Source organism: Paroedura picta, chromosome 12 (assembly GCF_049243985.1).
Source record: "Paroedura picta isolate Pp20150507F chromosome 12, Ppicta_v3.0, whole genome shotgun sequence".
Taxonomy (NCBI): domain Eukaryota; kingdom Metazoa; phylum Chordata; class Lepidosauria; order Squamata; family Gekkonidae; genus Paroedura; species Paroedura picta.
The window spans coordinates 36,110,643-36,137,712 of record NC_135380.1 but is presented as its reverse complement, the minus strand read 5'-3'; the positions used below and the strand labels follow the sequence as shown (position 1 = coordinate 36,137,712).

At 45.9% G+C, this 27,070-nt stretch overlaps 2 protein-coding genes across 7 annotated transcripts in view; one reads left to right on the top strand and one right to left on the bottom strand.

Annotated features, from left to right (window-relative positions):
* AKNA (AT-hook transcription factor) overlaps nt 1-17,437 on the top strand; it is a 77,268-nt gene extending 59,831 nt beyond the window's left edge. For 3 of the 5 annotated variants that reach the window (XM_077306533.1, XM_077306535.1, XM_077306534.1), the window contains exons 16-22: nt 1,089-1,259; nt 3,303-3,415; nt 4,748-4,861; nt 5,815-5,955; nt 9,195-9,311; nt 11,007-11,187; nt 13,093-17,437. In XM_077306533.1, the coding sequence (XP_077162648.1) occupies nt 1,089-1,259; nt 3,303-3,415; nt 4,748-4,861; nt 5,815-5,955; nt 9,195-9,311; nt 11,007-11,187; nt 13,093-13,387 (1,132 nt within the window). In that variant the 3' untranslated portion in view covers nt 13,388-17,437. The remainder of the gene's footprint in view (nt 1-1,088; nt 1,260-3,302; nt 3,416-4,747; nt 4,862-5,814; nt 5,956-9,194; nt 9,312-11,006; nt 11,188-13,092) is intronic. The other 2 variants (XR_013226003.1, XR_013226004.1) reach the window with 2 other exon arrangements.
* A 738-nt stretch (nt 17,438-18,175) lies between these two features.
* Nucleotides 18,176-27,070, bottom strand: part of STXBP1 (syntaxin binding protein 1) — a 53,394-nt gene continuing 44,499 nt past the window's right edge. For both annotated transcript variants that reach the window (XM_077306536.1, XM_077306537.1), the window contains one exon: nt 18,176-21,226. Coding sequence is in view for 1 of the 2 variants with exons in the window: in XM_077306537.1 (XP_077162652.1) it covers nt 21,144-21,226 (83 nt within the window). In the remaining variant the exon portion in view is untranslated. The remainder of the gene's footprint in view (nt 21,227-27,070) is intronic.

Below are 27,070 nucleotides of genomic sequence, written 5' to 3'. Positions count from 1 at the left end.
GTGAGATGCTGAAATAGGATCTCTAGTGCAGTTTCTTTTTAATTGTCGAAAAGCAGCCACTAGGGCCCTGATTCTGACTGAGGTCACAGACAGAGGAATGAAGCTCCCCCAAGTACATGCATATGCCTCATTTTCCTGATTGTGAATGGCCCTCTGGCTATTTGACTGTAGAGGCAAACATATCGTCCAAGTAAAGCACTCCTCATGTTTTTCCACAATGATGCAAAAGGGCATTAGAAATTTGGGCAGTGGTGTGGCTAGGAAGTGAAGCATTAATTTTTCTTTCTGCAAATGTCCCCAGTCTAAATAGGGATCCCCCTCTTTCCATTAATACTGAGGTTGAAGATACCCCTCTCTACCGCATGTTCTGCTTTCTGTCCCACACAGAGCAGGGCATGTGGCGCTGAGCATGACATTCATTTTCCTGAGGATTTCATATTTTGTGTACAAGTTTCTAATCTGTGGCTTGTCAAGCCATGTTTTCAAGTTCTCACTGGGCAAAATTTATTTATTGGGAAAAAATATCAGAAACTGGAAAATGGGAGTCTTGAGAACTGCAGGGGCATTAATGCTTCATGTGAGTAGTGAAAGCCAGCATCTGTAAGGCAAAGCCAGAAGACAAAAGCTGCAGAGTAAATTATTTGGCCTAAAACAACACATATATAGAATATATTCTTATAACAGATCATACTCTCATATGTATTAACAATCATTTTGCTAAGAAAAATGGTAAAAACTTCTAGATTAGGATTAATATGTGATGGGAACTGAATATGTATGTTAAAAGAGGATGGCAAACCATATCAGCTGGTCGCTTTTTTTCTCTTTACTTTTCTGTAAATGCTTCATATAATAATAAATAATAAAATTATAAAAAAAAAAACACATGTATATTCTCAGTTCCTGGAAGTTACCTAGATTCTAGAATTCGCCATTATTCTTTTTCAGTTTCAGCACAGAATTTGGAGTGCTTTGAGAGAGAGCAGGGGAGTGGAACATACAGAAGCCGTATTGATGACAGACGAGTCACATTCTAGCAGCCAGCGTAGGGTTTGTATTGATTTGACCCTTTCCTCTCTCCATTCCAGCCAGGCGATTACGGCTTTGAAGAATGAAGTCTCGCAGCTGCGGCAAAGCCTGGAGGAGACCCTCCACCAGCCTCACGGTCCCCCAAAGCCATTGCCCTCCCTCCGTTTCTCCAGGATCCGGCCACCATTCCAGGACAGGCCCCGCAGCCCTGAGAGTGCCTTTCTGACAGGGTAATGATCCAGTGTGCATTCTCTCTGAGAGCCTGTGTTGTGTAGTGGCTAAGAGTGACAGCCTCTAATCCAGAGAACCAGGTTTGATTCCCCACTCCTCCATATGTAGCCAGCTGGGTGACCTTGGGCCGGTCACAATTTTCCCAGCCCCACCTGTCTTTCAAGGTGTCTGTTGTGGCGATTGGAAGGGAAGGTGATTGTGTGCCACTTTGAGACACATGAGGCCTGCTGGGGGACCTTGTCCCAGTCCCAGTTCTCTCAGAGCTCTCTCAGCCTCACCTATATCACAGGGTGTTTGTTGCGGGGAGAGGATGGGAAGGTGATTGTGTGACACTTTCTCAGCCTCACCTACCTCACAAGGTATCTGTTGTGGGGAGAGGGAGGGAAGGCCTGGTCCAAGCCAGTTTCACCAGTTTGGGGCTGGTGACCCTGGGCAGAATTTGATTGCTCAATCTCAACATTATTTGGGAGGGCGTTGCAGAAAAGGCAGCCCTGTAGACCAGGGGTAGTCAACCTGTGGTCCTGCAGATGTGCATGGACTACAATTCCCATGAGCCCCTGCCAGCGTTTTGCTGGCAGGGGCTCGTGGGAATTGTAGTCCATGAACATCTGCAGGACCATAGGTAGACTACCCCTGCTGTAGACCTCTGTTTGTCTTCTGTTCTTGCTGGAATGGCTGTTGACCATGTGGCCAACCATGGGGAAGATTATCCTTGCCAGCATATGCCATTGGACATTTTTTCTAATACAAATCATGTTATTCGGGAGGTGGTGGGTTTTCCATCTTTGGAAATTTTTAAACAGAGGCTGGATAGCCATCTGACGGAGAGGCTGATACTATGAAGGCTTAAGGGGGTGGCAGGTTATAGTAGATGAGCGATAGGGATGTGAGTGTCCTACATAGTGCAGGGAGCTGGACTAGCTGACCCATGAGGTCCAAATCTATGATTCTATGATTCTATTCAAAGAATGTTGCCAGACTAATAAAAGATGATATCTTAATATGGTTGCCAGCTCTGGATTGGCTAATACCTGGAGATTTGGGGGTGGAGTTTGGGGAGGGACCTCAGCAGGGTACAATGCCGTAGAGGTCACCCTCCAAAGCAGCAGTTTCTCCCCACCGGGGAGTCTAGTTGTAAAAGCAGCAGATCTTCAGCCCTCGGGAGTCTGGCAACCTTGCCTCTTAATTGGCTGAAGCTTTTAAACAGATCGATCTACACAGCAAATAAACTAAACTTGAGCAAAACCAAGAGCAAGCCAGAATGTGCCATTGGAACTAGTTTAGTTGGAGAGGGCTGCAGGGAGCAGACCAACCGAAATGATCCAAAGAGAAGGCCAAGCAACCCCATCCCACCCTCCGCTTTTTCCTCCCAAATTCTGAGAATCTCTGATCACTTTCAATAACCGGACTTCATTTAAACTAAAGAAAGCACTTTATTGAAGAGAGACGATTAGCACATCACGAGGTCCTTGCCAAGACTGAGGGTCCAAGCAAGTACCCCCTTCTTAACCAGGAGCACCCAGCCCTTCCCAGGACCCAGCCATTTGGGCAGGAAAAGGACTTGTTGATGGATAGACTCTCCAGTCTCAAGGAGAGTAGATAGTGGCCTAAGGCCAGGGGTAGTCAACCTGTGGTCCTCCAGATGTTCATGGATTACAATTCCCATGAGCTCCTGCCAGCAAACGCTGGCAGGGGTCATGAGAATTGTTGTCCATGAACATCTGGAGGACCACAGGTTGACTACCCCTGGCCTAAAGCAACAGGGTTAGGAGCAGGGCATTTCACACTTTGAGACAGTACTGGGAGAGACCAGTCGCACCATCAAAGACAAAACATTCCAGGGATCAGAAGGGGGGCATCTAGTGATACAAAGTAGAAAATCAGAAATGGCAAACATCAAGCATGATTTTGAGGCAGATTGTCCAAGTGTCCTGTTGCTGCGCTGGGATTTTCAGACCTTGAATTTGGTGCTGTTGACACAGAGAATGATGCTTATGTGTAAAACAATTCCCCGTCTTCTGAGTCCAGCTGTCTTCCTGCAGCAAAACATCAGGAAAAGGTACTATCAGATCTGAAAAGCTGTGTCTGGAGACTAAGCCAGAGGGACGGGAAAGGAGAGGGTCTCTTCCGCCAAAGGAGACCCAGCTGGATCCCAGTAAGTAGTATCTGCCTTCAGTGCCTGTTGCTTTAGAACCTGTGATGGTGAATGGTACTGGTTCTGCTTTTGGGAGGGGATGTGCAATCTTCATTTTGGAAAATTTGAAATTCTACTTTGCAAAGTGAGAGCCAGCTTGGTGTGGTAGTTAGGAGTGGCAACTTCTAATCTGGTGAGCCAAATTTGATTCCCCGCTCCTCCACATACAATCATCTGGGTGACCTTCGGCTAATCACAGTCCTAATAGTGCTGTTCTCCCAGAGTAGTTCTATTAGACCTCTCCCAACCCCACCTTACCTCAGAGGGTGTCTGTTGTGGGGAGAGGAAGGGAAAGTGATTGTAAGCTGCTTTGAGCTCCCTCCGTCAGGTAGTGAAAAGCGGGGTATAAAAACCAAGTCTTCGTCTGTCGTTTGCACATAGTAGTCTAATCTGGTATGGAGATCCACTTCATTCTAGTGGTACATGCAGATATATTTGTGCAGAGGATTCACTGTGGATTCTTTTCACTACTGGAACAAGGGTGGGTTCCTTGTGATTTAAGACACATTTTGAAGACACAATCAGTGTTAATCTCCTGCTTTACCCCAAACCGGAAAGGTTGACCACCTTATTATTGTTCTTTGAAGCTCTGCATAAATATTGATTCATTTAATTTTTCATTTTTAAGCAACAGCCTGTTTCTAAATACCTGCAAATCATGCAGCTGGGTTTGTGATGATCCAGATACTAGCCAGTCAGTACACTGCACTGCTGGCTTTGATTACATCCTGACTAAGCCTGTTGTCCTTTGAGCACTGTCCTAGATAAAAGATTAGAAATTTGTAGGGGTATGCAAAAAATATTAACATTTTCTGATTTGGGTGTTTTGGGCCACAAAAATATTGGTATTTTTGAAAAATCCCAGATCCCATACTGGTTTGGTATTCGGATCTGGGATTTTTTTGAAAATCCCAAATATTTGGGGTCCAATAGACCCAAGAACAAAAATGTCAGTTTTTAAAAAGCCGACTGAATCTTGCAGCTGGCTTGGCTTCTCCTGCAGTGTGGCTTAAACTGCTGCAGGAGAAGCTGGCCCCAGCCAAGGAGACACAGAGCTTCCAGCTCTCACTGCCCCAGCTGATCTTTGGCATAGCTGAATATCTCTGAATAAAAGCCGGGGGTGGGGCTTATTCAGGCTCAGCTACACTGGTAGCTGAACAGATTCTCTAATCTGTAACTGCCTTAAACAATAGCTTTAAAAATGCCAGTAAGGGAATGTTTTCATATAGAAATATCTATATGAAAGGGTATGTTTTCTGACCTGAGTTTGAGGGACTTGGCTGTCTCTTGCAGGTCCTCTGGAGTCAGCCAGTTCTCTGCACAAGCCTCGAGAACGTAAATCCCAGGAAACTACCTCTTCTAGGGCAGAATCTCAACAACAGTCTACCTGGCAAGGACCTTACACAGGTGAGTAAGGTGTCTTGACTCTGCTTTGTTTCTCAGTGGATACTAACTACAGAGGACCACCAAAGTAACAATGAGGAAGTAGCAGATTTGGAAAAGCATCTTCCTTAAAGGTGCCTTCTGGGGGGGTGGGGAGATTTCTGAGATGTACTTGGCACCTCTAAAAAGAAAGTCCTATCCTTTTTAATAGAATACATTGTACCATTTGACCCTTAGAATGATAGAATCATAGAGCTGGAAGGGACCTCCAGGGTCATCCAGTCAACCTACTGCAGAATGCAGGAAATTCACAACTTCTGAGAACTGCAATTTTTGTGACATGAGCTGAATTATTTTGGCTGTACAGCAGTTCCTAAGGTGGGCTTTCTCAACCAGGGTTTCATGAAACCCTGGGGTTTCTTGATGGCGCTGGAAGACTTTCCCAACTATTAACCCCACCAGGAGTTAATTAATTGTTTATATATTTTTAAAATTTGTTAACTATTTATTGGTTGATGTGACCATAAATGATCATGTCAACCTGCCCCCCCCCCCAAATGACCAACCTGGAAGGGGTCCCAAGTGGGCATATACTATGCTTCCCAACCATGTTCTGCTGCATCACACCACTTCTGGGGTTTCATGAAGCCTAAAGAATGTTTCAGAGGTTTCTCAATGGTAAAAAAGTTGAGAAAGGCTAAGGTTTTGGGGAAAGTGTGATGATTAAAATTATATGTGCATCTGCTTAGGGCTTAGTGTGGTAGAGAACTACTTAAAGCCCAACCCATGCAACATGTGAACAACACTGCTTGTGACCCACCTTCTCTTCATTTATTTGTTGATTTGATTTTTAGCTCTCTCAGAACGGATTTGCAAACTGAGGCCTGTTCAAGATTGCCTCCCCTCTTCTTGCCCATGTCTCTCCATGGAGCTCTCTGCCAAGAACATTCATCAAGTATCTTGTTTTGCTCTCCTAGGAACACGGTACGCCTTGTCTACCCCTTTGTCCCGAAAGCCAAAGGTTCTCAAAGGGCCCGACTCCTGCCCACGTTGCCGAGAGGTCTCATCCCAGCCTGGAGAAGACCCTGAGCCTGAGCCAAATGCCTGGGATACTGAAGGTAGAAATCTTTGCCCATACACAGCTTGTGGAAAGCGTCCTGTGTTTGGTTCATACATAGCAACTCCTAGGGAACCCCTTGACGTCAAGAAGGCCTTCTCTCAGTAGCATCTGTAAAGGAAAAGGATTATGAATAGAACATTCTGGGAGATATTTCTCTGCCTGAAGCCCTGGACAATCCATGCCATGCAAGTTAGAAGTGATAGGAATGGGCTAGAGCAGGGGTAGTCAACCTGTGGTCCTCCAGATGTTCATGGACTACAATTCCTTTGAGTCCCTGCCAGTGTTTGCTGGCAGGGGCTCATGGGAATTGTAGTCCATGGACATCTAGAGGACCACAGGTTGACTACCCCTGGGCTAGAGGATTTTCAGTTGTGTGCATAAGATATTGCTTTGGCCTAACTGGCTTCCAGAGATTTAGGCAGCCATTCCTCTGTGTGCCACCAATTAACAGTCACTGACTGGATGTGGAAGGGTCCAGAACAATGACTCATACAGAGGTATACTGAGCTAAATCCAGATCTAGACTAAACGGATCAGTTTCCCTGGAGAAAAGGGGTACTTTGGAGCATGGTTTGCATGGCATTGTATTCCACTGAGGTCCTTGTTGTCCCCAGTCTCCACACCCAAATCTCCAGGATTTTCCTGACCTGGATCTGGCAACCCTACCCTTCCCCATATCCCCTACCAGTGGCCAGGAGAGACCAGGCAACCCTAATCAAGAGTGATTGAATGATGCCCCAGCTCTCCCCAAACCAAGCATGAATGGTCTGAACAGTGAATCATGCAGAGATGAAGCGGGCAGCCTCTTCCATAAGTAGGTGCTTTGGAGCTCTCAGAAGACTTTGATTTCTTTCTTAGGCCAGTTCTTTCTTAGCAACCCTTTTCCTGGGGGGAGGGGATATTACTGAAAGGGTTGGGTCATAGTTCTGAGGTATGGCTGCTAAGCGCTCCTGCCTCCAGGCAATAAGGTCTGAGCCTGCTCTTAAGGTTTGTTTTTAATCGAGTCTGTTTTTGTGATGCCAGAGCCTAGCAACCACTGCGCTGCGGGAGCACTGGAAAAATACTTAAACACTCTGGCTCTGTCAATTGGTAACTCGTGCCCGGTTTGCTTCCGAGTTCTGACTTACAAATTGGCTCGGTTTGAAAGAAGCCTCTCCAGTCAATGGAAAGTGGTAATTTTTCAGGGACACGCAGCGGCTCTTGCACCAAACCTTCGAGCTTGGCGCAGAACCAAAATCATAAACTTCACTGGAAGTACCTCTTGGAAACAAGAAGCATTTAAAACCTAGTTTCCAGATTTTACCCTCCGTTTATGGCAAAGAGATCCTTATGGTGTTCTTGCTCCTAGCACTGAGAATCCTAAAATGTGTCTCCTGCTCTACAGCCTGGATTCATTATCTCACTAGGTATCTTCCTTCCTGTTTTCCAACATGAAATTCAAGGAGGGCCCAAGAGACCCAGGAGGGCCCAAGAGATCTTTCCTTTAGCCATTGACCAGATAGGACAATCCTGAGTGAGACAGTTGTCCACCCTGGGCTTGTGTAGACCAGGGGTAGTCAACCTGTGGTCCTCCAGATGTCCATGGACTACAATTCCCATGAGCCCCTGCCAGCGTTTGCTGGCAGGGGCTCATGGGAATTGTAGTCCATGAACATCTGGGGGACCACAGGTTGACTACCTCTGGTGTAGACCATGGGTGGTTGGCAGCTGATTAGTCTTGCTTGGCTGCAGATGGGTACACTACTTTTCCTTTGTGCCCATCTGAGTCATTCTTAAAGAACTTATCTTCCTCGTAGCTGCCAGTTTGCCTCAAACAAGCGCTGGTTCTTAAAAGATTGAAATGATTTGCCTTCTCTTCTGTCAACCTGCCTGCCCACTTGCTAAGAACACAGTTGAAAACAATGAGGGCCAGCTCAGTGACATGGTTAAGAGCAGCAGTCTCAAATCTGGAGAACTGGGTTTGACTCCCCACTCCTTCACCTGCAGCCAGCTGGGTGACCCTGGTCCAGTCACAGTTCCTCTCAGAGCTCTTTCAACCTCACCTGCTTCATAGGTGTCTGTTGCAGGGAGAGGAGGGGTAGAAGATTGAGACTCCTGTGGGCAGTAAGATTGAGACTCCTGTGGGAACAAAAAAAGTTCTTCATCCTCTGTTCTGATCCTCCCATCAAAAGCAGCGATGGGGTCTTTTTGGTAGTGGCTCCTCTGCTACGGAACACCGTTCAATAAGGAACACAGTTAATTAAGTTTTAGGCAAGAAGGGGAAATGGGTTTGTTCATGTGGACTGTCTAGTATTTTTTTAAGGACATTTTTAGCAAAGAGCTGTTTATTTTGTGCAGGTTTTGGAGGGTCTTATTTTTTCCTGGTTCTGTTTGTGTGTGTTTTGTTTGTTTATTGGGGGGGGGGGGTTGACCATCTGTATTGACCTGGGTTTTATTCCCTTTGTGCCACTCATAGAATCATAGAGTTGGAAGGGGCCATACAGGCCATCTAGTCCAACCCCCTGCTCAACGCAGGATCAGCCCAAAGCATCCTAAAGCATCCAAGAAAAGTGTGTATCCAACCTTTGCTTGAAGACTGCCAGTGCGGGGGAGCTCACCACCTCCTTAGGCAGCCTATTCACTGCTGAACTACTCTGACTGTGAAATATTTTTTTCCTGATATCTAGCCTATATCATTGTACTTGTAGTTTAAAACCATTACTGCGTGTCCTTTCCTCTGCAGCCAACAGAAACAGCATCCTTCCCTCCTCCAAGTGACAACCTTTCAAATACTTAAAGAGGGCTATCATGTCCCCTCTCAACCTCCTTTTCTCCAAGCTGAACATTCCCAAGTCCCTCATAAGAAGAGGGCTGTCACTTTTCAATGGATTGTTTTAGCAGGGAGGTTTTGATTTCTATCATGACCTTCCACAAACAGGTCCTGAGAGAAGTAGCTAATGAATACTCCAGAGAAGAAGACAAAACTGTGTACAGTCAAACCTCAAACTAGAGAAAGGGAGGGTTGAAATGGAAGGAACCCAATTAATTGGCAAACTAATCTTCACAACAGCCCTATCAGGTGGGCTGGAACTATGCTCTTGGTTTCTTAGATGAGAGTTCTAAGAGAGTTCTAAGTATCCTACCCAAGGGCCATCTTTTGTGATTGTGGCTGAGGAGAGATTTGAAGTGGGGATTGTTTGCCACTTTCTCGATTTTCCTTAGCTTCATGTATGGACTTCCATACTTTGCATTTTGTAGGCCATCCTCTTCCATCAACTGATTTATTTGGACCTACCGTGCATAGCACTGAGAAGAAGACGGAACCGTGCCAGCTGTGCAAGGATGCCAAGAATCGCAGGAGCAAAATGGCCCATGGTGAGACATTGCTTAGAGAGGAGGTATAGTTTAGAGCAGAAGAGAGACCCACGTTATAGAATCATAGAGTGGGCCATCCCCTGCTGAACGCAGAATCAGCCTAAAGCATCCAGTATAATTGTCCAGCTGATTCCACTGCTGAACTATTCTATGAAAAAACATTTCCCTCATATCTAGCCTGTACCATTTGACACATAATTTTAAACCCATTACTGCGGGTCCTATCCTCTGCTGCCAACAGGAACCTTTCCCTGCCCTCCTCCAAGTGACAACTTTTCAAATACTTAAAGATAGAAATCATGTCCCCTGTCCGACCTCCTTTTCTCCAGTCTGAATATTCCCAAGCCCCTCAGCCCTTCCTCACAGGGCTTGGCCCCCCGGCCCCGGATCATCCTTGTTGCTCTCCTCTGTACCCTCTTGATTTTGTCCATGTCCTTTTTTAAATGAGGCCTCCAGAACTGCACACAGGACTCCCAAGTGCTGTCTGACCAATACGGTACACAGCGGGACTAGGACATCTTGCGATGTTGATATGCTGCCTCAAAGTCATCGCAGTTTGAAATCATCCCTATTTAAATCTGGTTCAGTTAATTCCCTGCCCTGAACATAAACACCTGATGGCAGCAAACCTGTTCGCAAACCGCTACCTCTGTACTCAGGATACTGTGTCTGCCTGTCCCTGTTTTCCTGAATTGCAAGAACTGATCAGGAGAGGAGGTTTTGCCCATGAAGGTGTTTCTGGGAAAGCAACAGGCCACTTCTAGCAAGGGAGCGTGGAGTACTTATGGATTTTCATTCCACGCACGCTTAAACAAAATCGATTCAACAGTCACTGTAAAAGTGCTCCAGATGGGGTTTCAGGACAAACTGTTTTTATATCACAGGCTTCTTTGAAGGGTCGGTCAAGAAGTGTGTGGTTGTCTGTAAGGAAACCACAAAGAATGGTCTCTTTCTGTTGTTCTTAGTCCCTGATTTGTAGATTAGTGAAAACTCCATGCTGGTCTCCAAACTCCACTTTGCACACTGTTCCTCCCCTGCCCCAGCGGTAGCTGGGACTAAGGGGCAGGCACAGGGAGACCCCCACAGCATGGTTATATAGGGGAAGGCTCATTAGCAAGTCTTCTCACCTAGCGCTTAAGAGCCAGCTGGGTGACCTTGGGCTAATCACAGTTCACTTAGAGCAAGGGTAGTCAACCTGTGGTCCTCCAGATGTTCATGGACTACAATTCCCGTGATCCCCTGCCAGCAACCACTGGCAGGGGTTCATGGGAATTGTAGTCCATGAACATCTGGAGGACCACAGGTTGACTATTCCTGACTTAGAGCTATTCTTGCAGAACATTTATTTGTTTGTTTGTTTATATGCCACCCTCCCCAAAGGCTCAGGGCAGTTCACATGATAGTTCTCTCAGAGCTTTCTCAGCCCCACCTACTTCACAGGGTGTAGGAAGAAGAAGAGAAAGGTATTTGTACGCCATTTGGGGACTCCTTCGGGTAGTAAAAAGCGGGGTATAAAAACAGCTCTTCTTCAGTGACTGGGGGTTAGGGGCCTTAGTGAAATCCCGAGACCCCTCCAACAAGGAGGTATGAGACCCCTGTAATCCAGGCTCTGCCTCTCCTTTTTTGTAGGTCAACCGATCCTGGTTCTGTTCATGACGGTTGAGTTCATGTCTTTTTTCTTCTCGTTTCCTTCAGGGGTAGGCTGCAGCCAAGAAACCTCGTCAACCCCAGAGCACAGTGAGGAGAAGAAGCCCAGTAACTGGCAGCCAGCACAGCAGCCACCTCGTTTATGGTACTGGGCTCTGCCAGCCCCAGCGGCACCTCTCAGCTACGTCCCCACCGTTCCCTTGGCAGCTTGTCTCCCCTCGTCTGTAATGTAAGAACGGCTCAATCACCGTCAGTCAGGGGCTTTGGGGAGGTGACTTTCCCCCTCATGACTTGGCCTTCTTGTGCTTCTCTGTGCTGCAGGGACAGGGAGTGGCTGAGTCCTCTGGTTGTGGCAGGTTTTGTAGGAGGCAGCACAGAAGGTGGCCAACACACTGGCCGGAATCAGGGTTCATAGAATCATAGAGTTGGACTTTTGGTCTGCAGCTCATATCCCAGACATGGGTCATACAGGGATGGCCAAACGGTGGCTCTCCAGATGCCCATGGACTACAATTCCCATGAGCCTGTAGTCCCCAGACATCTGGAGAGGCACCATTTGGTCACTTCTGTACTAGGACTACCTCACCCACTTTATTTGTTAGAGGTGCTAGAGATCAGGGAGGGAAATGCACCTAGAGAGGAGTAGGAAATGATAAAGGGAAATCCTGACAGCTAGAGGTTAAAAAGAAATGGAACATGGGGCACCAGTTGAGGGCTGGGACTTATGTATCTGGCACATTCTTACCTCGGCTTTCCTCAAGCTCTCTTGAGGATTTGTATACAAGGTGTTCTACGGTTTATTCTCACAACGACCCTGGAAGAGCCTGTCTGGACTGTGACCCTACAGGGAGGCTCCTGGATGAGTTGGGAGGCTCCCATGGACTTAACATCCATCACTGCCTAGTCCAGGGGTGGGGAAACTGTGGCCCTCCAGATGTTCATGAACTATAATTCCCATGAGCCGCTGCCAGCAAATGCTGGCAGGGGCGCATGGGAAATGTAGTCCATGGACATCTGGAGGGCCACAGTTTCCCCACCCCTGGACTAGTCCCTCCCCAAAGAAAAACTACTCCAGTGGCCATTGTCCCTTCTTTTGGCAGTGAATTCCACTATGTCAGCTTTGTCCTCCATTATGGACCTGCTGTTTGATCAGCTGCATTTAGAGATAAAGAAGAGTTGGTTCTTATGTGCCGCTTTTCTGTACCCAAAGGAGTCTCAAAGTGGCTTACAATCACCTTCCCTTTCCTCTCCCATGTGAGGTGGGTGAGGCTGAGAGAGCCCTGATATCACTGCTCGGTCAGAACAGCTTTATCAGAGCTGTGGCAAGTGCAAGGTCACCCAGCTGTCTGCATGTGGGGGAGGAGCAGGGAATCAAACCCAGCTAGCCAAATTAGAAGTCCACACTCCCAACCACTACACCAAGCTGGGACTGGCTCAATAGCAGAGCATCTGCTTGGCATGCAGGAGGTCCCAGGTTCAATCCTCGGCATCTCCAGATAAAAAGGGCCAGGCAGCAGGTGATGTGAAAGACCTCTACCTGGAGGCCCACCAAGACTGGCCTTGATGACCCAATGGTTTGATTCAGTATAATAAGCAAAGCAGAGGATTCTGGGACACCTAAATGGTAACACAAAATCATATTAGTCAGCAACCTAGAATATTCCAGCAGCCATTATGAAAACATTTCCACAAGCAGCTCCCCGGAGCTTGCTGGCGTTCCATATCAGATTTTGGAATCCCTTGATAAAGTGCTGTTTAGCAAAACACGCTGGGAATCATTAAAGAACACTTCTGATAAAATAATTTTATTAAAGAAATTGTATTTTGTAGATTGAAGATTCCTTGTGTTTTTACCTGCTATGCTGGATTTAGCAATTTTGTGTCACCGTTTAGGTGTTCCAGTGTCCTCTAGTTTGCTTATGGTTCTGGGTCCCACTTGGTCCCCACCTTCTTTCCCTGTAACTCATTCAATATAAGGCAGCCTCCTGGCTTCCAATATTAGCAGGCAGGGAAAAAATCTCCCTCAGACCATAGAGGGGCCTTGGACAGCATCACCACCATCCATTGTACTAAACAAGGAAGTACCACTCTCTCTGTTCTGAAGTTCATGAAATGTTTCTCTTCCCACCCCCAGCTACTGTTCACCACCAGCGCCTACCTCAGCTTTCTCTCCGGCTGGTGTCCCCGTTAACGTCCCCAGTGGGGACCAAGCCACTGCGCAGAGAACGCAGCTCTCATGGCAGCAACCCCAGCGAGGCCACGCCTGCTCCCTGACGCTCAACTTTGACGAAATGCAGGACCTCAACTGGGCTCTGAACCAGGCCGTCAAAGCCGCCAAAGGTGTGAGGCTCACCACCAAGCGCATGAGCAGGTCTCTCACTTCGGAACTGAACAAAGCTCGACACCTGCGTGGATCCTGTCTTTTCTGAGATCAGAGGACTCTGGGACCTCCCCTCACCCCTTTTACCAAGGCAAAGTGGACCAAGATGCCCGACCTAGAGAAAAGAAGTCATTTTAAGGAAACGTTCTTCATGTGCTTATGTGCCAAAGAGCAGTACCTCCACCTCTTAATCTTAGAGCATTGCCTTAGCTGTGGGGGTGAGGCTCAACAGGACCACAGATATCAACCAAATCCAGGCCAGGTCTAGCACCAGGGGTCCCTACTGCAGAGGCCTCCCCTCCATTGGGAGTTTTAGTCAGGTTTCAGGAGTGCCTGGCCTTCTCCCTCCTTCCTGCCACATGAAGAAAAAGCACCCATTTCCTGGTTCTTGCACCGCCACCTAGCTAGATTTGCCATTGACTTTAATTGGCCCCATAGGGCAGAGGTAGTCAAACTGCGGCCCTCCAGATGTCCATGGACCACAATTCTCATGAGCCCCTGCCAGCGTTTGCTGGCAGGGCTCATGGGAATTGTAGCCCATGGACATCTGGAGGGCCGCAGTTTGACTACCCCTGCCATAGGGGATAATGTTGCCAGAACTTTTTGGTATTCCCAAATATTTCTGGACTCACATACCAATACCAGTATTGTTATTTGGGTATATCAACAACTTTCAATATTTTTCAGATCCAATATACTGGAACCCGAAAAATGCTGATTTTTTTTTTTTTTTGGCACATGCCTAGTAATAACCAAAATAACTAGGCCAGATGTTCAGCATAGCACTGCTCTGTCTTTGCAATCCCTTTATTTGAAAACCCTGATTGCTTTTTCTTTAGAACATTGGGGAAACAATGCAGCAGCTTCTCAGTGATCCTGGTACGGACTTATACACTGCTGATCTCTGAAGAAAGAAGAGAGCCCAGCATAAGTATCTTCAGAATTTTTTCTTTGTGCAGCAGGGACAAAGAGGAGGAGGAGTAATTTTTTTTTAAAGGACTTAGAAAAGTCCATGTGTCTTAACTTTTGCCTGTGAATTCTTCCACAGCCGTAGAGTTTTCCCTGTAGGGCAGGGGTAGTCAACCTGTGGTCCTCCAGATGTTCATGGACTACAATTCCCATGAACATCTGGAGGACCACAGGTTGACTACCCCTGCTGTAGGGTATATCCTTTCAGACTCCCTTTCCTTTCACCTTTACCTCTATCATCCTTCACCTTAAGCCTTTAAGCCCTTGGACTGCTCAAAAGTCAATATCCATCCCAAGTGACTGGCTACCTGGTGCATCATTCCCCAGTGGCAAGTAGCAACACCCCAGTCAGCCAGTCATTGTAGCCGGAGAGAACTTCTCAAGCTCTGTGCAGCTCTTGTTGTACAGAAAGCCATGGGCATAGTCCTTTCCTGTCTCCTCTATGTCGGCCAGCTGGTTATTCATTTGTAAGGAACTCAAGGACCAAAAACGCACCAAGGAACCACAGCTGGCTGCCCATGGGGTGGGGAGACACATCTGCACTTTATCTTCTGACAGTTCTTCTCGCCAAGCCATACTGGGAAACAATGACCACGCTTTGTGGAGCAAAGGCCCTTCCCAGGCCAGGCTGTCGACCAATCGATATCATTCCCTGCAAAGTGCACATCAGAAGAAAGATTTCTCATTGCTGAAGGCCTGGACCTGCTCCAGAAGAATTTACCTCAGGACTGTTTTGCTGTTGTGTGAGAATATGCAAGGAAACTCTTGCAAAAAAAAAATGGGGGACTTTTTTTTGGGGGGGAAGGCTGTATGTTTTAGTTCAAAATTTGTCATGTTAGCGGGGTGTGCATCAAGGGTTGTCACAGCAGGGTGAGAAGTGGGACTCTCTCCGGTGCCAGCAGAGAGGAGATTGAGGCGGAGGTTTTACATGCTGCAAGGTAACTGGAGTGTTCCCTTTACTCTTGCTGGTAGCACTGGGTTGAATGGGAGCCTAAAATGCTCTGTGTACACCCAAAAGTAAGCAGGTTGGTACATTGGAGAGCTTGACTTCCAAACTTAGAGCTAACCATCACCACCCTTCCTAATTGAGTGATAAAGAAGAAACAACTGGTGTTCTTTCAACCCTGGCCAGAATACAGCCTTTTCTGTTTATGTCATTAGCATGGATTCTTTTTCATCTTCAAAAGCGGCTAGTAAGTTCAACACTGACCACGTTTTTATAGAAAGGCTCTCTTACCCGCAAAGAGGTCATCAGTCTCATTCAAGGTCCTGCTTGTAATTTCCTACAAACTACTAGTTTTTTTTAATTAAATGAAAGGAATGAGATTATCTTCCTGCCTGTTCTCCTCTCTTAGCAGAGAAACTTTTAAACTTAAAGGCAGGAGGATAGCCAAAAGCTTGAGGAGAGTAGTAAAGGAAAACCATGGTACAGTCTAGCACTTAAGTTGTGTTAATTTCAATAGCAAATATAGAAAGCACTGAATTGAACTCTTGGGTACTTAATTTTGACTGGATCATTTCCCTCCTCCTCATTCTCCCCTCTACTTAAAGAGTATACACCCAGTTACATGCAGAGGTCCAATAGCAAACTTTCTCCCCCACCCCCACCCCAAAAAAAGAGATTAGGAGGGTACATAATTTACAATTCATTTTATGAATGTGCTACAGCAAAACGAAACGTGTTTCTGTGGCAGCTTGGCAGCTAGACCAGATGTAATAAGATGTATTTTTCCTTAATTATCCTTTGTTTTGTTTTAAAGGAAGCTCTCCCCTTAGCAATAAGCTTCAATGGCCCTTGTGTTGAGAAAAGGAAGGAGGAGAAAATGCCCGTCAATACATTAAAAACTAGATAATTAAGACCAGGGGTAGTCAACCTGTGGTCCTCCAGATGTTCATGGACTGTAATTCCCATGAGCCCCTGCCAGCATTTGCTGGCAGGGGCTCATGGGAATTGTAGTCCATGAACATCTGGAGGACCACAGGTTGACTACCACTGATTTAGACCACCAGCAGGGCACCCAACAGAGGGAAGGGGTTTGGTGCAGTATCAAAGTTGCCTGTAGTCTACCAACAACCTGATAGCTAGTTTGTGTGCAGCTGCTGGCTGAGCCTGTCTGTTGCAGCTCTTTTCCTTTTGCGCTTGCTGTAGGACAGTGAACTCCTAAAGCAGCAGTGAGTGGGCAGCTTCCGCCTCCAGCTCTAAGGCTATTTCTCCTGCTTCTTGCACTTCTTCTATGAATGAAAGCACCCCTTTCTCTCCTGCACCAGAGATTGACACTGTCCATCCCAAGCTACTGGGTGCATTGTTCCACAGTTGTGGGAAGCAACACCCCAATCAGCCAATCACTGTAGCCTGTAGAAGAGGAGTTGGTTTTTTATATGCCACTTTTCTCTACCCAAGGAGTCTCAAAACAGCTTCCATTAGCCTTTCCTTTCCTCTCCCCACAACAGACGCCCTGTGAGGGAGGCGAGGCTGAGAGAGGCCAGATATTACTGAAGAATAAGAAGAGTTGGTTCTTATATACCACTCTTCTCTACCCAAAGGAGTCTCAAAGCAGCTTACAATCGCCTTCCCTTTCCTCTCCCCTGTGAGGTAGGTGAGGCTGAGAGAGCCCTGACATTACTGCTCAGTCAGATCAGCTCTAACAGAACTGTGACTAGCCCAAGGTCACCCAGCTGGCTGCATGTGGAGGAGCACAGAATCAAACCTGGTTTGCCGGATTAGAAGCTGCCGCTCTTAACCACGACACCAAGCTGGCATGGAGGGCTCTTGAACAGTTGGCAGTCCCAGGTTGAATCTCTGTCCACACCGGAAGACATTTTCAATGGATGAGATTCCACAAGCTCCTCAAATCCAGCGGCTGACCTTCTTTGGAGTCTTCCAGCAACCTCACCCACGCTGCACCAGGGCCTGCCTCAGCTCTCCCCTGAGCTAGCCAACCAGCACTTTTGGTCTTAAACCCAGGATGTTTGTGTTATGTGTGGGTGTTAGGCCAAGATTATGGCAATGGTGCCAGTTCTGCGCGTGCTTTGTTTTCTTTGTTTGAAATTAAGAAATAGCCAAAAAAGGGTGTTGGAAGGGCGGGGGGGAGATTGCTTAATAAATGATTTGTGTGGTTCTTTTTTGTAATGGAGCCCTTGCTTCATTTCTTGACCAGCCTAATTGGATCTGCGTTTATGCAGACATTGCCTCTGACAGTAGTCACTAAGAGAAGCACACATGCAAGGCAGCAAGTGGCCATGGCTGCGCTGTGGTAGACTGCTTCTGAACCTGGAGGCTCAGCTTTCCAGCTGTCAAACACCCGCCAGACCAATCTGCCCCTGAGCTGCCCTACCTGAATTTTTCATGCAGTCAGTTCCAATAAAGGTAAAGGTATCCCCTGTGCAAGCACCGGGTCATGTCTGACCCTTGGGGTGACGCCCTCTAGCGTTTTCATGGCAGACTGAATATGGGGTGGTTTGCCAGTGCCTTCCCCAGTCATTACCGTTCACCCCCCAGCAAGCTGGGTACTTGTTTTACCGACCTCAGAAGGATGGAAGGCTGAGTCAACCTTGAGCCGGCTGCTGGGATTGAACTCCTAGCCTCATGGGCAGAGCTTCAGATCGCATTTCTGCCGCTTACCACTCTGTGCCACAAGAGGCTCTTTCAGTTCCAATAGAACCCCTTTAATTTAGCATCTCTCCAATTACATTACATTGCAGTGCATGCCTATCAATGTTTCAAGTTCTGAAAAGTTTTTTCCCCAATCAAACCTCCATCCCCTTTATGCTGTAGGCCGGCTGTTCCAACAGGCGCACAGCTTCTGTTCTTCCATTCCATTGCATTGTGTCTCTACAACTCCCCCGGTGCCAACTACAGCCGACGCTCTTTACATCATGGACGGAACAGTCAGTTTTTATTGACCAGGAGCTTTTCTTTTGAATACAGAAGGACAGCTATACAGAGATGATGCATGTTTGTGCTTCAGCATTTCCAAACAATTAAATCCCAAATCAAATGCCATGACAATATATATATATATTTCTCTTTTTGATAAAGTGAATGGGTTTTCCTTTGAATATAAATAACTGATAGAAACAAAAACATCTAACAAAAGGAGACCTTGAAGCGGTTGCATTGCTAAACTAAAATTAGAAGGGGAGGGGGATAGAAGGCAAGAAAAGAGGGCGGGGCGACAACAACCAAATGAAGGATCAGTGCAAATGGATACAGCCTTTGCCCCTAAGAGTATGTATACATATATATATAAATATAATACCATGGACAAAGGGAGAAGTAATGGCCAAAAAAATAAATGTCAGTAGGGAGGTTTGCCTTTTAATTCTCTCTGCTGGGTGATTTGGAGAGGAGAAAGGGACACTTGTGTAAGAGTGAGGGGGGAGGGGGAGAAAAATAGAAAAAGAAGAGGACTCCAAACTCAAATCACAATAAGCTCAGTGCAGCATTTGTGGGGGGGAACAAAAAGCACTCCAGAAAAAGCACTGTACTCCAAGTTTGCAATGACATCACAAGACACTGTTGTTTAATACACATATATCACCAGCTGAAACCAACAAGAGAGAGAGAGGCTCTGAAGAGACTCCTGCCACAGCCATCAAATAATTAAAACTCTAAAAGGAATTACTTCAACTGTGCCAGTGCAGAAAAGGGCCAGGAGGCTAAAATCAAAAAGAGAAAATCTAATACTTAAAGGGAGGGGGGAGAAGGTGGTAACCCAATTTTTAAAAACCCTAATGTTATTAATAAACCAAGTATCCATTTAATTTGCCAAGAAGCTCTCAGCATTGTCTGGGATCTGCCCAATGGCTGGCAGGCTTTCTAACATCACTTTGCTAACGATTTTTTTTTCAAATTATTTGTCCGCTTCCTTCGGGCAACTGTCCCCATTATTGATTTCTTCCCTTTCTGCTTTCCAGGCCTCATAGCTGCAGGGGAATTTTTTTTTTCATAGGGTGAGACAAGAAAGTACTCACAAATTCAGCATCATGCAAGATATGCATGTAGATGATGAAAACTGTATAGACCACTCAGTTAATGTCAATGAAAATACAGACCAGCTTTCTGGTTGACTGATCTTGAAAGCCCTTCCTCCTGTATCTGCAAAAGGAACATGTCCCACTCTTGAATACAGGAGGGGGGGGGAGAGAACCTTGCTTCCCCCCCCCCCCCCATGGGTCATACATATCCTCCTTCTGTTCCTGTTGGACATACCAGAGAGGAAAAATAATTCAGGCCAGAGAAAGTTGGCGTGCTAACAGAGTAATCACTACTCCAGATGTACACATGCATTTTGGCTCTGCTGTTGCTGTCACTCAAAATAGGTTTGGCAGGGTTTTTTTTTTAATGCAAAAACCTGTGAGACCTGTTTACAGGGTCAAAGGGGGATGTGCATGCATTCACATGAGCATCACTCCACCTTTTCCCCAAAAAGCCTAGTTTACGGTCTCCAGCCTCAAGTAGGCAGTAAGGGCTACATGGAGGAATGGGGTACAAAAGCACCTTGCAACATGATACCTCCCCCCCCTGTAAAGTCACATGTCCACATCCAGGAGTACAGTTCTTTTGCCTCCTTTGAATGGGGGGGGGGGAAGCCTGCAAGGGACAGAGCCTCTTGCCTAAGCTATGCAGCAGATGGCTGGGGGGGGGGGGCGGAGGAAGGAAATAAATATGAGACCAGCCTTTGGTTGGGGAATGTCAAGGTGTCTCCCTCCTTCCCCCCGCCCCCCAGTGTTATCTGGGGTTGTAGTTAAGAATTCTTTTCAAGATCTCTCCCTGAATTACAATTCTCCAGCAGGAAAAAGGGGGTAACTCTTAAACTGGGATGCATAGCATGCATTAGCAAATTGTACCTACCAAGAAAGAGGGGTCAGGTTGACTGGCATATGCCAGCCAGTCGAAGGGACATCCCTGCCATTTACCAGGAGACAAGTTTAGAAGGAAAATGCTTCTCCCTCCCTTTTACATTAAGGAGCTCAGTGGAGAGCTCATTTGCTTGCATGCCTTGGGCCAGTTCAGAAGCAAGGTTGGCCACCGGAAATGCTGTTTCTTTGTCAAAATAAGGCTTAGGGAAAGCTGGTCCAGGTATGCTGAAATTTCAAACACCACTCAATTTAATACATTCCTCTGAAAAAAAGAGAGAAAGAAAAACACAGAAACAACAATGGGGGAAAAAACACACACTCACACGCACAAAAGCCCAACCAGCTACACTTTTATGAACTGAAGAAATACAAAACCAAGACAACAATCCCAACAACAGCAGCAAGAAGGAGGGGAGACAATAAGGGGAAAAAAGAGAGATAATCTATGTCTAAAATGCAAGCAAATTCCAACACAGATAACAGAGCATTCACAGTTTGCAATCTGAGGTTAAGTACATGATCACATAATCATAAATAAGTCACAAGCATCCATCCATCCAGGCAGAAAAAAATAAAATAAAAAATACACTATTTAAAAAATACTATAATTGCCAAGGATGTATCAATGGGGTCTTTGAGAAATGAGTTCGGTTTGGTGGTTTTATTTCGTCGGATACATACGGAGATAATAGATATATTATAGAATATATTATTTTTTCCCCTTTAGACATAATGCATATTTTTTTTGTTGTTTCCTTATTTACCTTTGCTTCAAATGAACAAGGAAAGAAAAGAGGAAGGGAGGGAAAGGGAGGCCCATCAAAAACACAAGAAGAGGGCAGACGGGGATTCATGATTGGCAAATGGAAACCAGGAACAGCAAAGACCCCAGGAAGGTGGGATAGGCCACGGGGAGGTTGCTGCTTTTTTTGAATGCAAGGTAGGCGGAGAGAAAGGAGGTTTGGGTTCTCTTTTTAACTGCTGCTTTCTTCCTCCGTTTTGTTCAACTTCTTCAGTGTGTCCAGCAGTTTCTGTGGCGTGAGGATATGAGTGGAGCCTGCAGTGGAGCAAGAAGACACAAGAGAGGTATTACAATTGCCAAAAAAGAGTGTCAAGGAAGCAGGGAGGAGGCTGCCGATCTACGGGGCTGACTTTAGACCCAAGATCAACTTAAGGGAAGGGAAAGTAAGGGGGTTGCCCCACCCCTTGTCCAAGTGAACATGCAGACTTATACCCCCAGTCACACCACCCAAGGGCTAGCTGGCCCCTCAATGGATTAAAATTCTCAATGTTATAGTGGCTTATCAGCCATTGTGCCACAGGGATAGCAACTCCATATGCTACTGGCCCCAAAGATAGATAAGGGGCCGTGGTTCTGAAGGTTTTGTGAATCCCCTGGAAAAGGGCCCCCAGCAGACCTCCCGCAGAGACACACAAGGTCACTGCCATAGGCACATTAAGAGGGAACATAGAGGGGAGAATCTGCCTCCAACACCTGGAACCTTACCTTTCACAGGGCAGTTAAAACCATACGATACTTTAGTTGGAAGAAATGCTTGCCAAAAACAACAAAAAAGTAAGCCTATGGAACTACGAGTAGATCTAGTGCAGAAAACTAGAAAGGAAATGTAACTCAAAAGCAAAAGGTTACATGAAGACCTCTCCGAAAACCAAGTGCCATGAAGGAATGAGGCATGGTGTGTGTGGATCAACTAGAGTCATGGATGCCCATGCTGTGTGCGCACAGAGGCAGAAAGGGCCGAGTGGATCGTGAGGCCCACACATGCAGTGGCAAAGGGCCACTTTCCAAAAAAAGAAAGAAAGAAAGAAAAAATGGCCCCTACCCTTCCCATCTCAAGTGGGAGATAAGAATTAAATTAAAGTGCGTCATTCAGACTTGAAAATGTGTATAGTTAGAGAAATGGAGGGAAAGAGGGTGGAAGGCATGTGGCAAGAAAATTGCTGGAAGCCAGAATTTATTGCATCTGAACAAAACCTGCATCTAAAGGAGGAAGAGCAACTTCCTTCAAAGGGACCCAGTGGTAGACCTAAGGTGATATGACTCATGGCTTACAATCAGGTGGTATGACTCACACTATGGCTCACAGAGAGCCACACAGAGGCAATTAATATCAACCAAAAGAGCCACAGGACTGCTGTAGGCCCTGTGTGCCAGCTCACTAAACATGCCCATACAATAACATTCATATGGATTTCCAGAGTGTCTCTGGGGATGTAGGTTTACCTCTCCTCACCATTGTTGAATGTCAGCTACTCTTGTATATCCGGAGTGAGGGGAAAGAAATACACGTCAGATTTAACGATACAAAACCTACGTTGGGAGGGTGGCATGGGTATTTTATTGCTTTGTTTTGTAAATTATATTTGTTCTGAGTCACCTTGAGCCAAAGGTGGCCTATCAAAGAGCTTCCTGAACCACAAAGTAAATATCTGCCCAAAGGACACCTCAATTCTCTTGTGGGAGTCAGCAAAACACTTAAGAAGATTATGAAAAACGGTACAGCAATGTATACCTTGATCTTCTGCAGGAAAATCAAAAGCAGTTAGTGATCACAGTGTTCTTAGAAAAACCGATACTGGTGCAGAAAAATGCTGTTTTTGATGGGAAACAGTAGGCTAGATTGCAATCCAGTTTGAAACAGTGCATAGGAAATCATGCATACCATGTTCTTCAAGCTTGCATAAATGGTGTCCCAGGAAATGTAGTTGCTGACCAAGGGTGCAATTTTATGGACAGAAACAACTGGAGGATCAAGTTCCCTGGTTTTCAAGTAGCTAAGGCATCTGAATGGTACTCAAGACAGGAGATGCTTTCCTCTATGGTTGCCCATAATCTCTCTTGCCTATGTGAAAGGAGTGACTAGAGGTAGGCATTTTGACTGATTAAATCAGGCAGAAAGTAGCACACTGACAAAATAAAAGAACAGCAAATGTCTAACTGTGTTTGCATCGATGCATCGCACACTTTAATAACCTCTAAAATTACAAGGCTGCTGAAAATTTGAGCTGAAGCAAGGCCACGTTTCAAGAGCAAAATATAGCACATTCCCAACTTTGCCAGTGGGGTTTTTTACTGCAATTGCTCTGGACCAAGGATCATCTTGGAAGCTCAAACTTGTGCTCTCATTAGTAATTTACACCACTGTTTTTTCAGGTCATGGACTACAGAGGCATCAGTGGTTAAATGAACTTCAAGATAGCTACATGTCTCCTAAGCACAAAAAAGAACAGCTGTCCTTCATTGACCATGAAGTGACACAACACAAACAGAACTCAAGTGTTTTCTCATTAGCTTTCCTTCCTTTCTAGCTATCCTCTGGTCAACACGTGCAACTGAATGAGACGGTAAAATGGACTGAACATGTGTACATGGAGGACTCCAGTTCTATTCAATATTTTTTAAAAATTCTCAGGTGATTTGTTGTCCATACTGGGACATTCCATTTTATCACCCAATCCAGGGTTTTGTGGCTTCCTTATGGCCCTGGAAGGGTTTCCTAAATGGGTGGGAGTTAATTAATTTTAATATATTTTTTAAATTTCTTAAATGTTTATTGGGTGACATGACCATATATGGTCATGATAACCCACCTGCCCTTCTCAAAATGGCCAATGATGGGACTGGAGAGGGTGCTATGAGGGGGGGCTCCAGGTGGGCATGTCCACAGCTTGGCTTCCCAGCTATATTCTCCATAATAGTGCCACTTCTGGGATTTCTCAAAGCCTGAAGAATGTTTCTGGGGTTTCTCAACAGTAAAAAAGTTGAGAAAAGCTGACCTAATCAGTCTTACCTCATTCTACTGCATGAGCAGACACAATCTATTTTATTATTTTATCCCACCATTCCTCCAAGGGATTCAGCATGGCTCATAAATTTACCTCCCCCCATTTTATCCTCACAGCCACCTTACGAGGTAGGTCAGACCAAAAGGGTATTCAATGCATTTCTGGCTGAGCAAGGATTTGAAGCTGGTTTCTCTGATCATGGTCTAGCACTCTAACCACTAAATCATACTGGAGAGTTAATCAGGAGAACTGCTGTTGGAAACAAGGAATTGCTCTCTCTTGAGTCCTTAACTGACAGACCTCCAAACATTTCCTATTCCATCCACAAGACTGGATCAAAGTTCAGAAAACTACTATTTATTTATCATATACCTTGTGTAGTAAAGCCAGGAGAGCCGAAGATTCTCTGGCATCCGAGCAAGAGACATTCAGAGGTGGTTTGCAATGGCCTGCCTCTGCGTTGTGACCCATACTGTTCTTTAGAGCAGGGGTAGTCCACCTGTGGTCCTCCAGATGTCCATGGAGTACAATTCCCATGAGCCCATGGGCTCATGGGAATTGTAGTCCATGGAAATCTAGAGGACCACAGATGGACTACCCCTGCTTTAGAGGAATTCCCTCCAAACCCTTGGAAGTCTCCCATCCAAATACTAGACAGGGTCAGCTCTGCTTTGTTTCAAAGATCAGACAGGATCGGGTTTTCTTGAGTTATTCCAGGTCAGGGCATTGAAACTACTAATCTGCATCAAGAAGAGTATAAAAAAAGATACCTTATTACACTGGATCATAACAAAGTTTTATCCAGTCTACTGCTCTGAAAAAAATAGTCAAGAGTTCTACAACCAAGGTGTAGTCAAGGCACATATACATCCTGGACTCAAAAGTTAACAGTAAGACTACATTCCATAAACTAACAGCAACATCAATTAATATATTTCTAGCAAAATCTCTGCTCAATGATGTTTCCGTGGGAGGGAATAGGGGGCACTCACTGATGTTATAGGATCATGGGCTCCAACCAAATGCTTGGTAGAAGAGCTCTGTTTTACAGGCCCTACAGAACTGTTTCAGCTCCATTAGGGCTTGGATCTCCTCTGGGAGTTCATTCCACCAAGTAGGGGCCAGGACTGAAAAACTGAAAAACCAGTTCAGGCCAGACATACCCCCTTGTTGAGCAAGTTACAGAAGTCCAGAGTCTAGAGGTGACCGTTGTGTGCTCTGGGTCCACCTAGTAGCTTGGCTTGGCAAAGATGGAAGAACACCACCCATGCTACTCTCATGATCTGTGCCTCTATAATAAGGTAGGCATCGATTCCTGGCTTCATGTACAGCTTTTGAGCTGAACACCATCCAGGGAGGGTAGGCACACTTCTTCCCTGGTCCTTTCCCACCTAGCCACATGACCTCTGTCTTCGAAGGATTGACTTTCAGGTGACTCTGCTTGATGCGTCCCACTACTGCTTCTAGTGTAAATTTCAGTAACATTCCAATTAGAACAGTGGTTCTCAACCTAAGGGTCACGACCCCATTTGGGGTCGCCTGGCCCCTTCTGTGGAGTCCCCAGGTTGGTTGCTGCCGTGGTAGCAGTGGTGACAGGTGGTGGCAGCAGAGCCATTGCAATGGCCACCTCCACCTTGCCCTGACTGTTGTGCGCCTGCATGCCTGCACGCACATGCACGTTATCCATGTGTGTGTGCATGCTGCCCATGCGCATTCACACGCCACCGTCACAGTTGGAGTCACGGCGTCAGGACGGTTGACAACCGCTGAATTAGAACAATAGCATATACAATATTTGCTGGCGTATAAGACTACTTTTCCCCCCTGAAAAACATGCCTCCAAGTGGGGGGGTTGTCTTATACGCTGGGTGCACTTCAGTTGGGATAGACGTAGCTGCCCATAGTGGCCCATAGTACTGTATTTTGAGTGGAAATGTTGGGGGGTCGTCTTATATGCCCAGTCGTCTTATACGCCGGCAAATACGGTATTTTAAATGAAAGTAATCTTGATAAGGAAGTAAGTAACCCAGAAAGAAACAAGCCTGCAAAATGGAGCTCTTCCACCAGGCTTCTGGTTGAGACAAGTGAAACAACCATCAACCAGAGCAGAGGGGGCCCCCCACCACCATCAAGGGCATCACAGAAGAAAGAACTGAACTACAGTGCAGTAAAATATGCCATTTTTGAAGGTTAAACTCTATTTTGATAAACGTTTCCTATTGTTAATAATTAGATTTCAAATCAAGTTGCTATTATATTGTAATGTATTCTGTAAGTATCAATGTAAACAATAAAAAAATAAATACACTAAATAATGGGTTGGTATTACCAATTTCTACAGATTCCCTTTTTCCCCTTCAGACACTTTGGGGTCCCATCTGCCCCAGAATAAGTATTTTATGGGGATCAGTGAGTGAGGGGATAAATTAGCTTGATTCCGAACTGTGGCATATATTTCAATTTCCCCTGAAATTTATACTTTCTTCCAAATCTCTTATCTCACTCACCTCCCCAACATAACTTATTTCTAAAAATTCACCTGCTATTCTTTGGAACATGCAAGGACCAAAACAACTCCACCCAGCTCCCCACCTCCAGAAGTTTACCCTGCCGCATCACGTCATTCTCCAGAATTTAGCTAGTGAAGACAAAGCTGTGGCAAATTCTTTCTGGAGGCCTTTGCTTGTCACCTTTCCTCCCTCTTCATCAGTGGTCCTGGCACATGGAGCTCTGAGTAGGAAAGAGTCTTCCAGTTTGCTAAAAAATGAATGTGCCTTGGAGACTGTTTCCTAGGATCCCTTGTGCGTAGGACCTTGTCGTTACAATACTCCAGGCACCAAAAGACAAAGGCCTCCAGAGATTCATGTCCCTACCTGTCTTGTGAAGTAAACTTGGGCAATGACCAGGAACAGTTCTTCAACAATGAGCCAAGATTGGAGAAGGACTAGAATCCAGTGCTGGTTCTATGAGTCATTATGAATTTAGGCAGATTGTGAGAGGGAAGGAAGGGATGAGACGATGTTGGGCTCTCATGGCCCTCTCTTATATGCCCAGGGCAATGCTGATCAGCAATTTGGGTAAAAGGAGTTTTCCT